General features: G+C 32.1%; 2 protein-coding genes across 2 annotated transcripts; one reads left to right on the top strand and one right to left on the bottom strand.

The window, feature by feature from the left end:
- Positions 1-654: 654 nt before the first annotated feature.
- On the top strand, positions 655-1,991 carry LOC143550561 (zinc finger CCCH domain-containing protein 39-like). The gene is made up of 2 exons (XM_077041184.1): positions 655-1,267; positions 1,777-1,991. The coding sequence occupies exons 1-2, from the start codon at positions 655-657 to the stop codon at positions 1,989-1,991; spliced, it is 828 nt and encodes a 275-aa protein (XP_076897299.1).
- A 2,611-nt stretch (positions 1,992-4,602) lies between these two features.
- LOC143550560 (putative kinase-like protein TMKL1) lies at positions 4,603-4,995 on the bottom strand. Its single transcript, XM_077041183.1, has one exon. The coding sequence runs from the start codon at positions 4,993-4,995 to the stop codon at positions 4,603-4,605; it is 393 nt and encodes a 130-aa protein (XP_076897298.1).
- Between the last annotated feature and the right edge of the window lie 10,883 nt (positions 4,996-15,878).

Here is a 15,878-nt window from a genome sequence, read left to right as displayed (position 1 = left end):
TTATTATTATTATTATTATTATTATTATTATTATAATAGTTTTTGTCTAATTCACCTTTAGACGAAATCTCACTCCAGCCTTAGGTTAGTTTCGAGTTCCTGAACCGCATAACGTTGTTATTCGGGGTTAAAGACGATTGTTTGCGAGTCCTTACTACTTTTAGTAATCCGCACGTATGCATGCACAGGTACTCGAGCATATTAGATTTTAGGATTCGGGTTCGCTTTGGTTTCTAGCTTAAGCGTTAGGTGAGTTCTCGATGCCCTATTTTAATGCTTTTAATAACTTTTAGGGTTGATATTCCGGGGCGTAGAATAAGAGTGTCATACCCTCAGTCATTGCCATTTTTTTCACTTTATAGTGTAAATTTTAGTGATTTCATCCGAAATTTTTATAGGTATTGACTCCGGTCATCCCTCAGTGACTTCGGTCACCCCTATGGCTTAGCCCAAGCTTCACCACTGGTTGATTTATATGTTTAATGGATTTAAGTATATGATTTGTACGTATGATATTATTAATTATATATGGCTTAAGTTTATAATTTTAACGGTCGTGCACGAGTTAATTAGAATAAGTTTAATTATTAGCAACTTACACCATGCCATTAACTCACATTATGTGTGTTAACTATTGATACAGATTCTTTTACAATGATTCAACAAAGTGATCAATCAAACTCCCAGTTTGAAGTCAACATGAACACTACAAAGTCAACATCTTTCGGCCACACCGGTCAAAGGTCAACCTTCTCAAACATACATGTGAATAGAGGAACCACTCATATATTCTACAAGACCAAAATGTGCCATAAGTTTTTAGAAGGAACGTATCGTAACGCTAGCGGATGTACTTACGCACACGGCCCTAGTGATCTGCGTGAACCGCCGCCAAATTGGCAAGAACTTGTGATAGACAATAATAATAGCAATAATAATAATAACAACAATAGTAGTAGAGGTGGGAATATTTGGAATGATGATGAGAAAATAATTCACCAAATGCGGCTTTGTAGAAAGTTTTGTAACGGGCACGAATGCCCGTATGTAGAAAAGTGTGCTTTTATCCATGAAAGTCCTGCGAAGTTTAAGATTGAAGCGGTAACGGATTGTGGAAGAACAAGAGAGAGTTCTGTTATTAATATTCAAATTGTTGCTGTTGACTATGGTCAAAGTAAAACTGAGGCTGGTCAAATGTATGGCAAATGGGAAACTAACGGCCATAACATGTTTGCAGATAAATGTCACTTTGATCATGGGCTTCCAGGTATAACTCCATTCATTTTGTGATATTACAAAATTATTTACTGTCACAAATAATGAAAAGTACCATTTGCTTGTGACATATCATATATATACCTTTGAAAATAGTTAAAATATTATATTTATCCATTTCAGTTTTAAGGGTATATATGATATTTGTAAGATTGTAATCAAGTATATATATAAAATTGTACTTTAGTATAAACGAGTGGGTACGTATTAACTTGTTAATAAAGTTGAACGTATATTTTCTTGGTTTAATGAAACGAATAAATATCATATTTTATAACAAATATAGTTGACATGTAAAATCAACATTTTCAAGTTAAAAATGGGTAAATATGAAATTTTCGTTTAAGAGAAATAAGGGTAAAGTTGTCATCTATTGACTTGTTTTAATGAAAATGGTAAATATGATATTTTAACTAGTTTTTAAGGGTTTACATGATTTAATTGCACCATATAATGTATCTTTGTAACCATCAATATTAATAGTAAACTTGTTTTTATCAGAGCTACACAATCCGATTGGACATGCTGGCGGTTCAGTTGCAACCCCTATGATATGCGGTCCCGCCACCGAACCATTGGTTGCTGGTTCAGCCACTCCGGTTATTGTTGTACAACAAGCTATTGGAAAAGGGTTCTTGAAATTAGCAAATAGGAAGCTAAACGGTATCTATGGAGACTGGATCGATGATGAGGAAGAGGAGGACGATCAAAGTTAGCTATAAAATAATTTTTATATCTTTAACCGCTATGTATTATAAGCAAGGCCCAAAGTATTCTTTGACTACCATTGAGATATGAATCGAATTATTTAAGTCGTGATTGTGGATATATTTTTAATTGCTTCTCTTATATTACAAAATATCATATTTATTTGTTTTCTTTTTCTTTTTCTTTTTTTTTCTTTTATCATAGTATCACCTAGCTCCGCATGGTCTATAATAATGACGATCGATGTCTCAAAATTCAGTCAGCCTGCTTTATTATTTTCGTTTGTTTTTTATTTAATTATTTGAGCAAGTCGTCTCTACTCTGCCTATTCAAAATGCACATGAGGTGAGCATGGGTCTATTTTGTATTTTGCGTTTAAACCGAACTAAAATCGAAATTTCAGGTTTATTGATGAGTGGAAATTAACCAGTCCGTTTCAGTTTTACATAATGACTTTGGTTCGGTTATGAGCGGACAGTTTTGATTTACATTAACGCTACAAATGTTCAAGCTTAAAACTGGCCTAGAAAAATAAACGGTATGGTATAATAATTTGAGCGTGAAAGTTTAGGTGTAAGTTTTTGGTAGTCGCTTATTAATTTAGTACTAAGTACGGGAACCTAAAGTTTTTGGATTTTAACATTTGTTGAATATAATTTAATATTAAAAAAAGTTATAAATCTCGTTAAGTAATTGGATTTAAACATTTTTGTTGAATATAACCACTAACATATACTCCGTATATTATAAAAACATATTTATTTGTATACAAAAGGTTATACCAAGAGTATTTAGAAGGAGATTAGTTCAAGAGTCTTTAGAAGGAGATTAGTTCTAGTGCCTGCCCTAGAAATATGGACGTCTAAACGCATGAATAATATAACCCCGTCAATCTATATACAACGAATGGAAAAAAGAAAACAAAATCCAGAAATCTATTCGGAATCAAGAATCAACAAACGAAGCACCAAAGCAAACTCGACCGCCTAGATCTATGTAACCTTGATGCTCCGTTTGTTCTTTGCATTAGATTATGATCTACATGTGTAACTTTGATGACATCACATGTATGTTAAATCCGAAATTTGTTGTGTGTGAGCTTGTTTTTGGTAGATTACATAAAATTAAAAAACATAAGTATAAAGTGAATATGCTTTAGGGTCAATCTCAAAAGACATGGCTATATAGTACACGGTTTCGTACTTTCTTTACTGCATATGCCATGTGCTAGCTACCTAGCTCTCACATAATTTATTGTGATGTATTCATTTTAACAAATGTGATATATATATATATATGAGAGAGATATTTTGAGAACCATGTTGAGTTGTAAGAACTTTAAGAACTCAAATTTGGACCACACATTTAATTAAATGATATGAAATATGTGGATGAGATTAAATGTAATTAAAAAATGAAGCAGGAGAGAGAGAGTAAGTATTTTTGATGATTACACAAGTTTAACTGTTAGTTACACATGTGTAATAAGGCGATTCGGTGTGTAATAAAATACCGTAATTTTTTGTACATCACTTACACTTACGTATTACACATGTGTAAAAAAAATCCGAAAAAAAAAAATTGTTACGTCGAGTTCTTAAAACTCAAAGTGGTTCTCAAAAGAAATCAATTATATATATATATATATATATATATATATATATATATAATAATTTCCTAATGTATATATATGTAATAATGGTGTGGCGGAAGAGGCAGTGGCATGGGCGTTGGAGAAAAGGTGGAACATCGACTGACAGGTGGTGTTGGCGTTAGTGGTAAAGGCGTAAAGCATGTACACTTCCGGCCCATTGTATTCCATTCTTGATATAAAATCCATTTTAAATATAAAACTTTAAAGATCATATAAACGCTTGTATCTATTGATTTGAAGTCTTGTGGTTCTTGTTTAAAAGGGATTTGATACGGATTAGTTATTCTCAATACTAAATAAAAGTATACATCAATAATAACATATAAATATGTATTATGATCAATAATGTCATCAAAATCTAAGTTTGGTTGATTTAATCATATTTTAGGAGACAAATTGGTCCACAAAACTTATCAACCATCTTTGCCAGCTAAATATTTAAAAATATATTTTTATATAATATGTGAGAGAACATATTATAATAAATGGAAGACTTGATTTGTCATATCTAACAGTTGTGTTGAAAACAATACATCAATTGAATATTCTAAATAATTGGCAATTTTCATGTTTCTTTTCTTGGTGAATAAAGAACACCACCACCACTCAACAACATGGGTCAACCACCAATAAAGGCTCTGACTTGAACCATTCAAGATCATGTCTTGACCCATATCAACACCCTTATCATTGGGCTATGTATAGGTTGTAAAAATCACGTCAAGAATCGGTTAATCGCTAGTCGATACCTTGTAGAATATTCGCTGATTAATTGTTGTTCGGTCAAAAGTGAAAAATTTATATATTATATAAAAAATTTGTAACTTTAAAAAGTTACATATGAATTCCAATCTGATTAATTGCTAGTCAAAGTTTAACAACCCGACTAGTGTCTAGTGAGTTATACAAAATTGGGTATAGTACACCCGAGCCGCTTGTAAGTTACTCAAAATCAACTATGATCTTCAGGACGACTTTCGCCCAATTTCTTCAAGCTTTTTGCAAATTTGCTTAATGTTGGGGCGAAGAGAAGGCGAAGGAGAACAACAATCTAATGCCAACTTAACAAATGTGATAATAATATCTTCATTAACACAACATAATCCACCTTTACCATCATCTTCAAGAACATCATGAGGGTATATATCCGACACTCGATTATCCAACATTGCATTTCTTATCAAAGTTGGCAAACGCATATCTTGATCAGGGTTTGCTTTCCCATTTACCGGTTCCTTACCGGTAACTAACTCAAGTAAAATCACTCCAAGACTGTAGATATCAGTTTGAGTATTGTAATCTTTTGTTTTAGTTAATTCGGGCGCTTTATAATCTTCAATATCAGCATCTTCCAGCATTTCTTGTAATGTTGTTGGATTTAAGAAAAGATGTATGCCAAAATCAGACACAAAAGGTTGATAATTTCTTCCTAAGAGTATGTTTTTCGACTTGAGATTCCCATGGATTATCGGTTTTTCGAAGCTTGTATGAAGATAATCTAATCAATGCCCATTTTTTTCTTGTAAATAGTTTCCCATTTGCGCGAGTCACCATTTTCTATCTGTTCAATCATATCATATCATAACAATCAGTTTATATTGTTTTGAGATTTTTGATTAAATATGCAAAGATAATAACAACAACAACAACAACAACAATAATAATAATAATAATGACAAAGAATTAAACTGATGCTCAAATCAAAATCATTTCCAATACAAACTCTTACAACAATTCAATTTTTTACAAGAAGAAAGTTGGCAGGTAGTAATAATTTAGACATAATATTATTGTAGGCAATAGAGCCAAAATTTGACTTTCTAAGGTCAAACAAGTTATTTTAGAATATGAATTTGATTGGGAATAAATATTGATTATAAGCATAAAGGGGAAGAAAACAGGTTCAAGAAAACTATAAAGTTTGGAAATTTATTAGGAGTGTGCAAAGTCGGTTCGGTTCGGTTATGGAGGGCTTAACCATAACCATAATCAAGGTTCGATTATGGAAGACTAAGTAACCATAATCATATATGAATGTTCGGTTAACCGTTGGTTATGGGTCGGTTCCGGTTGATTGTCCAATGTATTTTTTATGTTCTTTTTCCGGTGTTCTAATTAAAATTGGTTCGGTTATGTTGTAAGAGATAGACATAAAGGTATAAAATTTGAAAATTGAGGTATAAACATGGAAATAGAGGTTTAAAACGTGTTTGATTCACGTTCGGTTAAAGTAAGTTAACTGAGACACAATAACCGTAGCCATAACAGAATGGTTAGTTAACCATAACCGTCGGTTAATTTTTTCGGTTATGATTCATTTTTTTCTCACGCCTAACTTTTACCAATGTACATACAAAACTGCATTGAGCACTGTAATGTACAACCACTTACTAAAAATTAAAACACTACTTCATTAAAAATCTTTAAAGCAAAACAAATCTCCTTTTAATCATGCTCATCAACAAAAACATGATTAGTCCAAAGTCTTTAAACAAAACCCAAAAGTAAAAAAATCACTTTTTTTTTCAAAATTATGCAAATCAAGAAATCAAATATTAAATAAAAAATTTTTAAAAAATCACCTCTAATAAACTGAGCCAAATTTCCACTCTTGTAAAATGGATAAACCAGAAGCTGTTCACCTTTATTCCCAGAATAATATCCAAATAGAGGCACCAAATTAGGATGTCTAACTGACCCCAAAAGTTGTACCACATGCATCACATCTTGTACTTTCTCAACACTACAAGCTGGTCTCAAGAACCTCAACAACAAAACAGAATCATTCAACATGTTAGCTCTATACAAAATCCCATAACTTGACTTACCAATCACTTCACCTGGTGCATCCAATATATCAAAACATGTTAACTCTTCACCACCTTCAAACTTAATAAAGTCACCACTTTGTTTATAATTATATTCTTCTTTATCATCACATGGTTCTTTTTTTCTTGAAGACCATGTTTTTGTACACAAACATATCAAGAAAAGAATCATAATAATAAGTAATAATACAAAAGAAGAAGTTAGAGTGACAATAAGTATAATTATGTGTTGTTTCTTCATTTGGGTTGGTGAATATGAATGAATCAGGATATGGGTCGGGTTAAAGATTCAAGTTAGACCCATATTGGTGTATGTGAGAGAGGAGATATGAATATTGGTTGGTGTTATCAAAAGACAGATAGAAGCTTTTCTTGCCTTCTACATTCAAGAGAAGACAGATTAGAGAAGGGCGTGGGCCATTTTCTCAACTATCATGGGAATAGTTTTATTATTACTATTGCAACATTTGAATACATAGAAAATGAAAAATGATTTTTGAAAAATGGATCAAGAAAATTAGACTATTGGTGACGGGATTAAAAAGGATTTGAATCTCGTCTCCTCCGTCCAATTTTAAAGTGAATCACGTTTTTTCTGTTCAAATTTTAAATGAATTTCGTTGTTTCAGTTCAAATTTTGAGATAAAATTGTTTGTGCTATTCTCTAACACTCTTTCATTCTCATTCAACCTCTTGTTATTTTATTATTCGTCGTCGTCATCATCTTCTTCTTCTCTTCTTCCTCATCTCAATATTCGAACTAGATCTGAGCAAATTTTGGGTGAAAACATGGTGAATTATCATTGGATATTGTGTTGGAAAATATGGTTGAGCCATCGGTGACAACCGGTGGAGGTGGGTAATGTTCCTAATGCGCCTACTCGTAGCCGGAGGTATTCCGGTTTGAAGGAGATGATGAAGAAGATGAAGATGAGGAAGGGGAAAAAGAGAGAAAAAGTGACAAAATGTTTTTCTTAACATTTGAACGGAAAAGACGGAATTCACTTAAAATTTGGATTGAAAATACGGGATTGACTTTAAATTTGGACGGAGCAAATGAGATTCAAATCTATTTGAATCATGTGGCCACAATTCAGATTTCTTGGTCCATTTTAAGAATATTGATGATTACTGTGTCATTTTCTATTTTCTTTCTCTTCAACTGATCCATTTAAGAGTTTTCATTTTTTTAAAGTTTAGTAGTCTCAATTGTTATATATAGAAATATATATTGTGTTGTGCTATTCATATTTATTTATATTTTTGATAATTTTTTTATTTATTATTACAGTAGCCATCATCATGGTTAAAGACTTATTCTATCTAGCATATAACTTCACTAAGTTATTTCAAACACATATATTAAAATTACATGCAAATATGACAAACAAGTTGCCTATCAATCATATATAGAAGGGAAAACACCATTAAAAAAACAACACTTTTGTATATTCTCACAAAAATCATTAGATAATTTCTTACACGTAAAATTATCTTCACCTGTAAAATTAAAAAAAAAATAACATAACTTATAATAGCATGTGTTTTTGGCTCATTTCTCATCCTTAATCAAGGCCTCCCATTTTCCTTAGGTTCTTTTGGTGGTGCGGTCTTTTTCTCATTATTACATGCTTTACATTATGTTCTTTCTTTACACATTTGCCGCACCTCATGGTTATAGTTTACTAATTTCCGTCTTAAACTCTTTGTTCTTGTTATTGTCCTTAGTAAATGGGTCCAATAGTCACTAAATGCAAGGCTATAAAAACTAGTATTAGTTACATAACTTTTATTAACTGTGTATAATTAAAGTTAAACTTTTCTTTTGTATATAGTGACTTAAGTAATAGAAATGTACATTATAATTAGTTTATATGATTATATCCCTTTTACTTGGTTTAAATCATTAACTGAATTTAGTTTCTTTTAAGGTCTTAACTTTGTAAAGCAATATAACTTTTCTTTCGTTCCTTTTCTTCTTTCAAGATATATACAATTTTATTCTTGTATAAATAACATGCCACCATCGTATCAAGAATGCTGTTTTGCTTGTATATTTTATACAATACATTATAAATAATTTGTCTAGGGCCGTCCAAACCGCTCGTCGCTCACTCGGAAAATGCTCAGTCGTTTTTTCGCTCGATTGAAAACGAGCTGCTTTGCTAGGTTCGGTTTGTAAACGAGCCAAGCAACGAGCAAAGGTCTGCTCGGTTCGGTTCGGTCCGGCTCGAAAATTTTTAATTTATTTTATATATAATTATATAGGAACAAATATATAATATATAGACAAACACATAAATATAAGCTTACAATTATCTTTACCCCTTAAAATTTTTCATATTCCATCAATTTATAGTTTTATTTGTTTGTTCACGTTTTTAGAATACTATAAGTTTGTTTACATGATCATTATATCTCACTTTAAACTTATTTTTAATTAAAATTTACAGTCTTGTACATGTTTTTCTACTAATTTATTTATAAAATATATTATTTACAACATTCAAATTTGTTTTTTATTGAAAATTTAAAGTGAAAAATAAATCAATAATGCTCGAAATCGCTCGATGTTCGATTGAAAAATGCTCGATTCGATTTTGGCTCGGTTCGAATTTCAGCCATTCGGTTCGGTTTTAAACAAGCCAAGCAACGAGAAAGTCTTCGCTCGGTTCGGCTCAGCTCGTGAACAGCCCTAAATTTGTCGAAGTGATATGTAAAAGAAATAGTACGTAAACGATAAAACCTTTAAGAAACTAAAAGGTCCATTATGGCCCACAATGAGACCACTGGAAGTATTCGATGATTGGTCTATTGTTGTAGAACTAGGCCCACTTTAAGCACACACCTGGCCCACCTTTATTATTGTCATGTTACCATCTTTTATTTTTTGTTTATTATTATTATTATTATTATTATTATTATTATAATTATAGAAAAAAATATCAGTAAAATTTGTGGTTTTGTATTTAACCTAGACCGTTACAAGTGAAATAATGTCACTCTTTGAACATGTTTAGCTAAGTGTGTTGGTAATTGGTCAAATGCGAATCCGCAAGTTGGTCAGTTGGATAAAGGAGCTACAACTTGATATTACATAAATCCCTCTTCCTAGCATATTCTCTTTCTATATTTACCTTTTTTTCATATACATTTTTTTGTATTTTATGTCAAACATAAGTACATAACGCAACAAGAAATGCGTATCGGCTTATTTATGTCAAGTTCAACTGGTCTACAACAAGTGAACACAACATGTTTAACACCACATTTCTAATTTGAGGTAATTGAGGTTCAGCATAAATAGAGGTGCACAAATCAGGTTTTTCAAATACCCGGGTTCGAGTATAATCGGGTATTGGCAAAATTCGGGTCGGGTTCAGGTCCGGGTATTGTCTCTAAAAACCATACCCTATGTAACAAGTTCGGGTCGAGTATAGAACCGGTTATTCTAAAACCAGGTATTTGAATACCCTATTTCCGGGTATTGGAAAAACCTTATTTTCGGGTTTTTTTTGGGTTTTTTCCAGGTTTTTTCCGAATATATATTGGATTTTTGAATGGGTTGCACCTTTTAGGATTATTTTTCCAGGTATTTTTCGTGTATTTGAAAAACCCGGTTCCGGGTATTTGTAAAACCCGGTTCGGGTATGGAACGGTTCGGGTTTTCGGGTATTACCATGTACAAATCGGGTCCGGTTACAGGTACGGGTCTTGGTACTGAAATGCATATCCTATCCGTACCCTACGGGTAGGTTCGGGTATTAAAAATCCGGGAATATGAAAAACCGGTTCCAAGTATTTTTATCGGGTCCGGTTCAACGTTGGTTTTTTTTTTTCACCTCTGAGCATAAATGAATCTCGTCTTTTCAAAAGTAATGGGCCTTGGGCTTACAATAAAAAGAAAATTGTAGTTATTTGGGCCTGGACGGGTGCAATTTTCTACCTTGGGCCTTGGGCTTTTAATAAATGATAATTGTGTTTGGGCTTGGGTGGGTACATTTTGTGTGCTTTTAACTTTAAATAGTACATTTTATTTAAAAGGTTTGTATTATTAAAAAAATACTATTGCTATGCGAAATTTAATCGTTTAAGAAAAATTTTAACGCTAAAGACCTTATGCCGAGAGGTGGTACCGGTACGCCCTTTGGTCCCTCAAGTTGCGGATGCTTTGAAGGTCAAGTAATATCTATCTTGATTTGAAGACTCAAATAATCACACCACATTTGAGAAGATTTATTATATTGAAGTTGGTTCTATCAAAGATAAATGAGCTATATATGTATTTAAAAATTAATAACGTTTGTTATACTTTGCCACTTTGGTGATGTGACCACATAGTCTATGACCACACTTCAAAGTTCAAGTTGTTATTTGATGTCGTTTGATTGTGGTCTCACATATTGTGAACTCAATCATGCTGGTAACACCCTTGTGTGTACGGCGTACCATATTTTTTGTGGCTGGGTCATGCTTTTGTGTTCTATGGGACAATTTTGTCTCCTCGCAGGCCCAACTCCGAGAACAGTTAAAAAAATTTAGGCCGAATGTGAAATTTTTTTTGGACTTTAATAGAATGGGGTATCTTGTTCGGTTTAAACAATTTAATTTTTAAATAAGCCTTAACTTTTTGGGCCTTATGATTTGGTTGTGTAAAAAACATTTTGTTTTTTTATAAAAATAAGGTTAAAATGTGTGAAGTGAGGTTGAAACCCACAATCTTTTTGTTGAAATACACCCATTTGCCACAAAAAGCTAATGGTTGTGTAATTAAGTTTAAACATTATATATACATATTGTTTTTCATATATATATATATATATATATATATGATTTTTTAAGTTGGGCCTATTAGGGTGTCGGCCAGGGTCCGTCGACCACCCAACCCTCCTTATAGCCGGCCCCGTCTCCTCGTAACATTTTATTTATTGTTATAACAACCTTTATCAAACATAAGTAAAAATCATAATTATTGGATTTTTATTATCATCATTATCTCTGTATTAATTACTATTAATATATTTGACAATCTTCATCGAGAAAGTCATTGGTTTCCTACTCGCCATATTGGCAGTTTAGCATCATTGCCACCACCACCACCACAACGACGACATAATGATCACTACAATGTTTGCCTCTGCCCACCACCTACACTCAATCAATAACCAATTTTAACATAACTTAAACAAATCATCAAATGCGAATGAATTTTAATACGATTCAATTCGATTATATTATTAAAGTTAGTTGTAACCGAATTTTGTTTAATAAGTTGATTGGTGTTCGCATATAAGTCTAATGTGACAATTGACAAATATCCAATAAATTGCTTTCAATGCTCATCTAAGGCAAAGCCACCGGTTTTGTGAAACTAGTCTACTCAATCCGACACATGTACCATCTTTCATGCTTTAGGTACAAACATTAGTACATAACCACTTGACATCAAAACCGGACCTACATGTTGTCTTTGTACAAGTGGAAATATCACCTCGTATGGTCATATGTATGTATAGAAATAAATAGAAATATATTTTTCTATTGTATATATTAAATTAATGTGACAACATGGTCATGTTGATAAGTTTGAGAAACTGACTTAACGATTGAGTACGATATTTAATATTAGTTTATTTAAGAAACTAAAATTATTTTTAAAACTATACCCTTAAATCTTTTTAAATTATATGTCTTTTAAAAAACATATAGAAATTTAATAACAAAAAATAAGCTAGTCAGGGGCGGATTTACTTGAGGTTGAGATCCTACCCCTCAACTTTTCCGGCGAAGCGAATTTTTTTTTTTATTTTTTACGTTTTATGTAGTATGTTACCCCTAAAAAGGTTTTAGGTTTAAAAACTTTTCAACTATACCTTTCAAAGTTAGAAAACCTGCAATAACTTTAAGTCCATGGAGGAAGAGAGAGAATGAAGAGTGGGGGAGATGAATAGGAACTTGGGTTTACTAAAAAAAAAAGGTAAATTATAAGCAAACTTAATATTAACCCTTTTTAGTTTAACACAGTTACAAATAATACCCTTTAATTTGATTTGAATTTAAAATCATCTTATAGTTAAATATTTCACATTACTTGTTAATCAAATATTCTAGTTAAATTTAATAAATAAAATTAATATGCTTATATGATATGTTTTGTTTTTAGATTAGTTATCTAATTAAATATTTTTTATTTGTTATTAATGGTTTACAATTGTCTTTTATCTTCCTATTTAATTCAATATCGTGTTTATCAATATTTTTGTTGAGTAAACTCTAAAACTACTCATTAACAATATGTGTTTGATCCGATCAAAGGATCATTGTATTAATATGTTAATAAGTTTGAATTAATTTTACAATATCAATAAGCAAACAAGTTTGGGTTATTTTGGGGTAACCCATTATAAACCAACTTGTTTTGATCCGCCATTGTAAACGGGTTAACTGGACGTCGGTACGCTTGCAACACGAGGTCGGGCCCAGGACACGCCAAACGTGTAACTAGACAAATGTACAAACGAAACCCTATATTGGGTTCCGCCATGCGCGAAACACGTAATTAGGCACCGGTAAAAAAAGTTCTTAATGCATGGTTAAGAAAAATTTTACGTTACCCCTGAAATTGTTGTCTAGATCCGCCACTAAAGCTAGTCAAGCTCGTACTTGACAAAACAACCCATGAACCTAGCTCAAGTTTTTTCTACATAATAATCAACAAAATATTGAGCTCGAACTTGAGCTCTAGTAAGTCTAAATGAGTCGACTTTGGGCCTAATCGAGCTCGAGCTCAACACAACTTATTTACACCCCTATTTATCAAGCTAAACTAACCCTTTTTTTTCCTAATTTTATTACTGTTATTATGTTGTAAAATTATGTTGTAAACTATAATTAACTTATCAAATATATCAATACAAGATCTATAAAATATGTAAATAAAAATTGGTGTTTTTTAAATTAATTTATTATTTCTTTTATAAATAGACAAATTTGTTTTTAGTAAACAGTTAATACATATCTTTAGTGAACATGTTAAATGTTTAATAACAAGTTGGATTTGTTTTGGATGAACCATGTGTCCTTTAGCTAACAAGTGGGGTTCAAATTATTAATAAAGTACAAATTTATAAAATTTAACAATGTGGGGCAGGTTGTGGATATCACAAAATGCCGACTTGTTTTTGTTATTAGTGGCGGCCTTTCCAACAGTAGAAATATTATATTGGATATAAATATGGGAGTGGCGGAGTCAAAAATTTATTACTATGTGTTCGAGATTTTGCGGTGCTTGACTTTTTTTTCGTTGTTAAAAGTTTTTGGGCAGGATTGGTCGGGTCGGTCATTCGGTTAGATAAACAAAATACAATATCACTATTATAACAAAGGTAAATTGTCCACATTAAGTAAAATATAAAGTTATATTAAATAAAAAAGATATTACGTATGATTGCTCCCCGTTTTTCATGTTTTGAAAAGATTCATAGCGCTTTCAGTTGCGGACAATAAAAAGAACACATTTACAATCCCGAATGTTGTTTAATTTTTATTTATGTATTAAGTTTAAGAATGCTAATTGAGTTGGGTTTGTTGACACATTTTATGAATAAATATATGAGTTATTATTGGACCCATTTATAAAGTTAAGTTAGTTACTAATTTTTATAGGTTTTTAGTGCTTTCTATACTTTATAAAAAACTATTCCTTACTAAAATAATTTTTTCAAAAAAATGGGTCAAATATTTTTTTTAAATAAATGATATTGGGTTCGCTAGCCAAAAAAATGAGCTCGCTCGTTAATTTGATACTATATGTTATATATAAAACCGAAAATGGACCGGGTTTGACCGAACCCAGTATAATTTAAAACTATTGATTATATTTAAAATTCTTAAAGTATGGTACATGGATAGTGGGTGTTGCAAGCACATGACTTGTGACAAAAGGTCATTTGTCAACTATGAAGAGAAGTTTGAAGGTCCAATTGCTTTTGGTAGTGAAGAAAACGGTGGTAAAATTGTTGGAAAATGAATCTTGACAAATGAAAAAGTCACATTTGACAATGTCTTCTATGTGGAAGGGTTACAGTATAACCTTTTAAGAATATCACAGATGTGTGATAAAAGTTATAAAGTTGGGTTTGATGATTCTCATTGTTTCAATCTTATACCTGATTTTGTAATCCCTCCGGACATGATCATGATGATGGCCCCAAGGAATGGCAATTTGTATGAACTAAACATGAAGGATGCTGTTTCAAGGGGTGGTACCTTGATATAATGCTAAATATTTATGTTTCTCGTGTATATTTTAATTAATATTTTAATAGTTTTTGTTCGATTTTAGTCGAGATTTGTATACTACTAACGTTTTTATGTTTCGTAGGTTCCAGGGTTTGATCGCGATGAAAAAGGGCGAAAAACGAGTTAAAACGAGCCGAAACGGAGATTCGGAATGCATCAGGAAGGAACCGGACAGAGAACCGGTCAGACCGGGCCTGTCTGACCGCCCCCCATAGAAAAAGCCTAGGCGCGGCGCCTAGGCACAGCTGGGCTAAAATTAAGTTCGTTTTTGGTTATTGTCGGGCCTGGTTTTCGCTAATTAAACACCTTTAACTTAAACCTAAAAGAACCCTTAAGCAGCCAGCCGATTTTGGAGTTTTTGGAAAGATATTTTCGAGTTCGTTGGTGATTTTGAAGGCGAGAGAACATCCGGTGAAGAGCTACACGTTCACGTTCGAGTTTACGGGTTTTATCATCTTCGATTCCCCGTTTCTTATACTTTCACCATGTTTTCGTTATTATTTGTTTTGTGTGATTTAGACTTTATGATGCTAGGCTAAATTCCATAGACTGCCTAGGTCGTGATGAACCTTAGTTCGGTTTGATTTTTATTTGGTTTTCGTTTCGTTATGGATTTTATGTTCTAAGTAAATGGTTGAGTTTTATTTAGTTGATGCGTATGATTGCTTGGTTTTGTTTACTTGAATTTATTGTTTCACATTGCCCTTGTTGATTGTTTCATATGATAGGGTTTTGTTAGGTCATTTACTGTGTGTTCTTGACTAGTTTATGATTGATATCGATTAAGATCATAGAAACAATAAGATCAATTAAACAAATAAAAGTGAGCTGCTAGTCTAAAAAGCTGTAAAGTGATAGGCTATCAATAGATATTTGCTTGTCGGGATTGCTAGATTTAGTTCTTCGTAAGGAGTCCATCTAGATTTGATTGTCAGCTTAGTCTATTAAGTTAATTGGGTTTGCTTTGCTATCTTTTGAATTCCGCGCTGTAAGGTAGGTTTTCGTCATAAAAGATACTTAGACATAAGCGATTAAATAACCGTAAGAAAGTTTAATATAAAACTGGTGAGTCTTAAAACTTGTTAGAAATCCATAGGCGTCTTCTTGAAGTT

Source organism: Bidens hawaiensis, unplaced genomic scaffold (genome assembly GCF_021521415.1).
Source record: "Bidens hawaiensis isolate Kalapana, Puna unplaced genomic scaffold, B.hawaiensis_p1.1 tig00016054_1, whole genome shotgun sequence".
NCBI classification, from domain to species: domain Eukaryota; kingdom Viridiplantae; phylum Streptophyta; class Magnoliopsida; order Asterales; family Asteraceae; genus Bidens; species Bidens hawaiensis.
Note: the sequence above shows the minus strand (reverse complement) of the source record. Positions and strands in the feature narration are given on the sequence as shown.

Bases quoted from the DNA above. Each gene is read 5' to 3' on its own strand.
- LOC143550560 (XM_077041183.1), bottom strand. From the start codon at position 4,995: ATGCTGGAAGATGCTGATATTGAAGATTATAAAGCGCCCGAATTAACT.
- LOC143550561 (XM_077041184.1), top strand. From the start codon at position 655: ATGATTCAACAAAGTGATCAATCAAACTCCCAGTTTGAAGTCAACATG. The intron at 1,268-1,776 runs GTATAACTCCAT...TGTTTTTATCAG, and splicing joins CTTTGATCATGGGCTTCCAG to AGCTACACAATCCGATTGGA.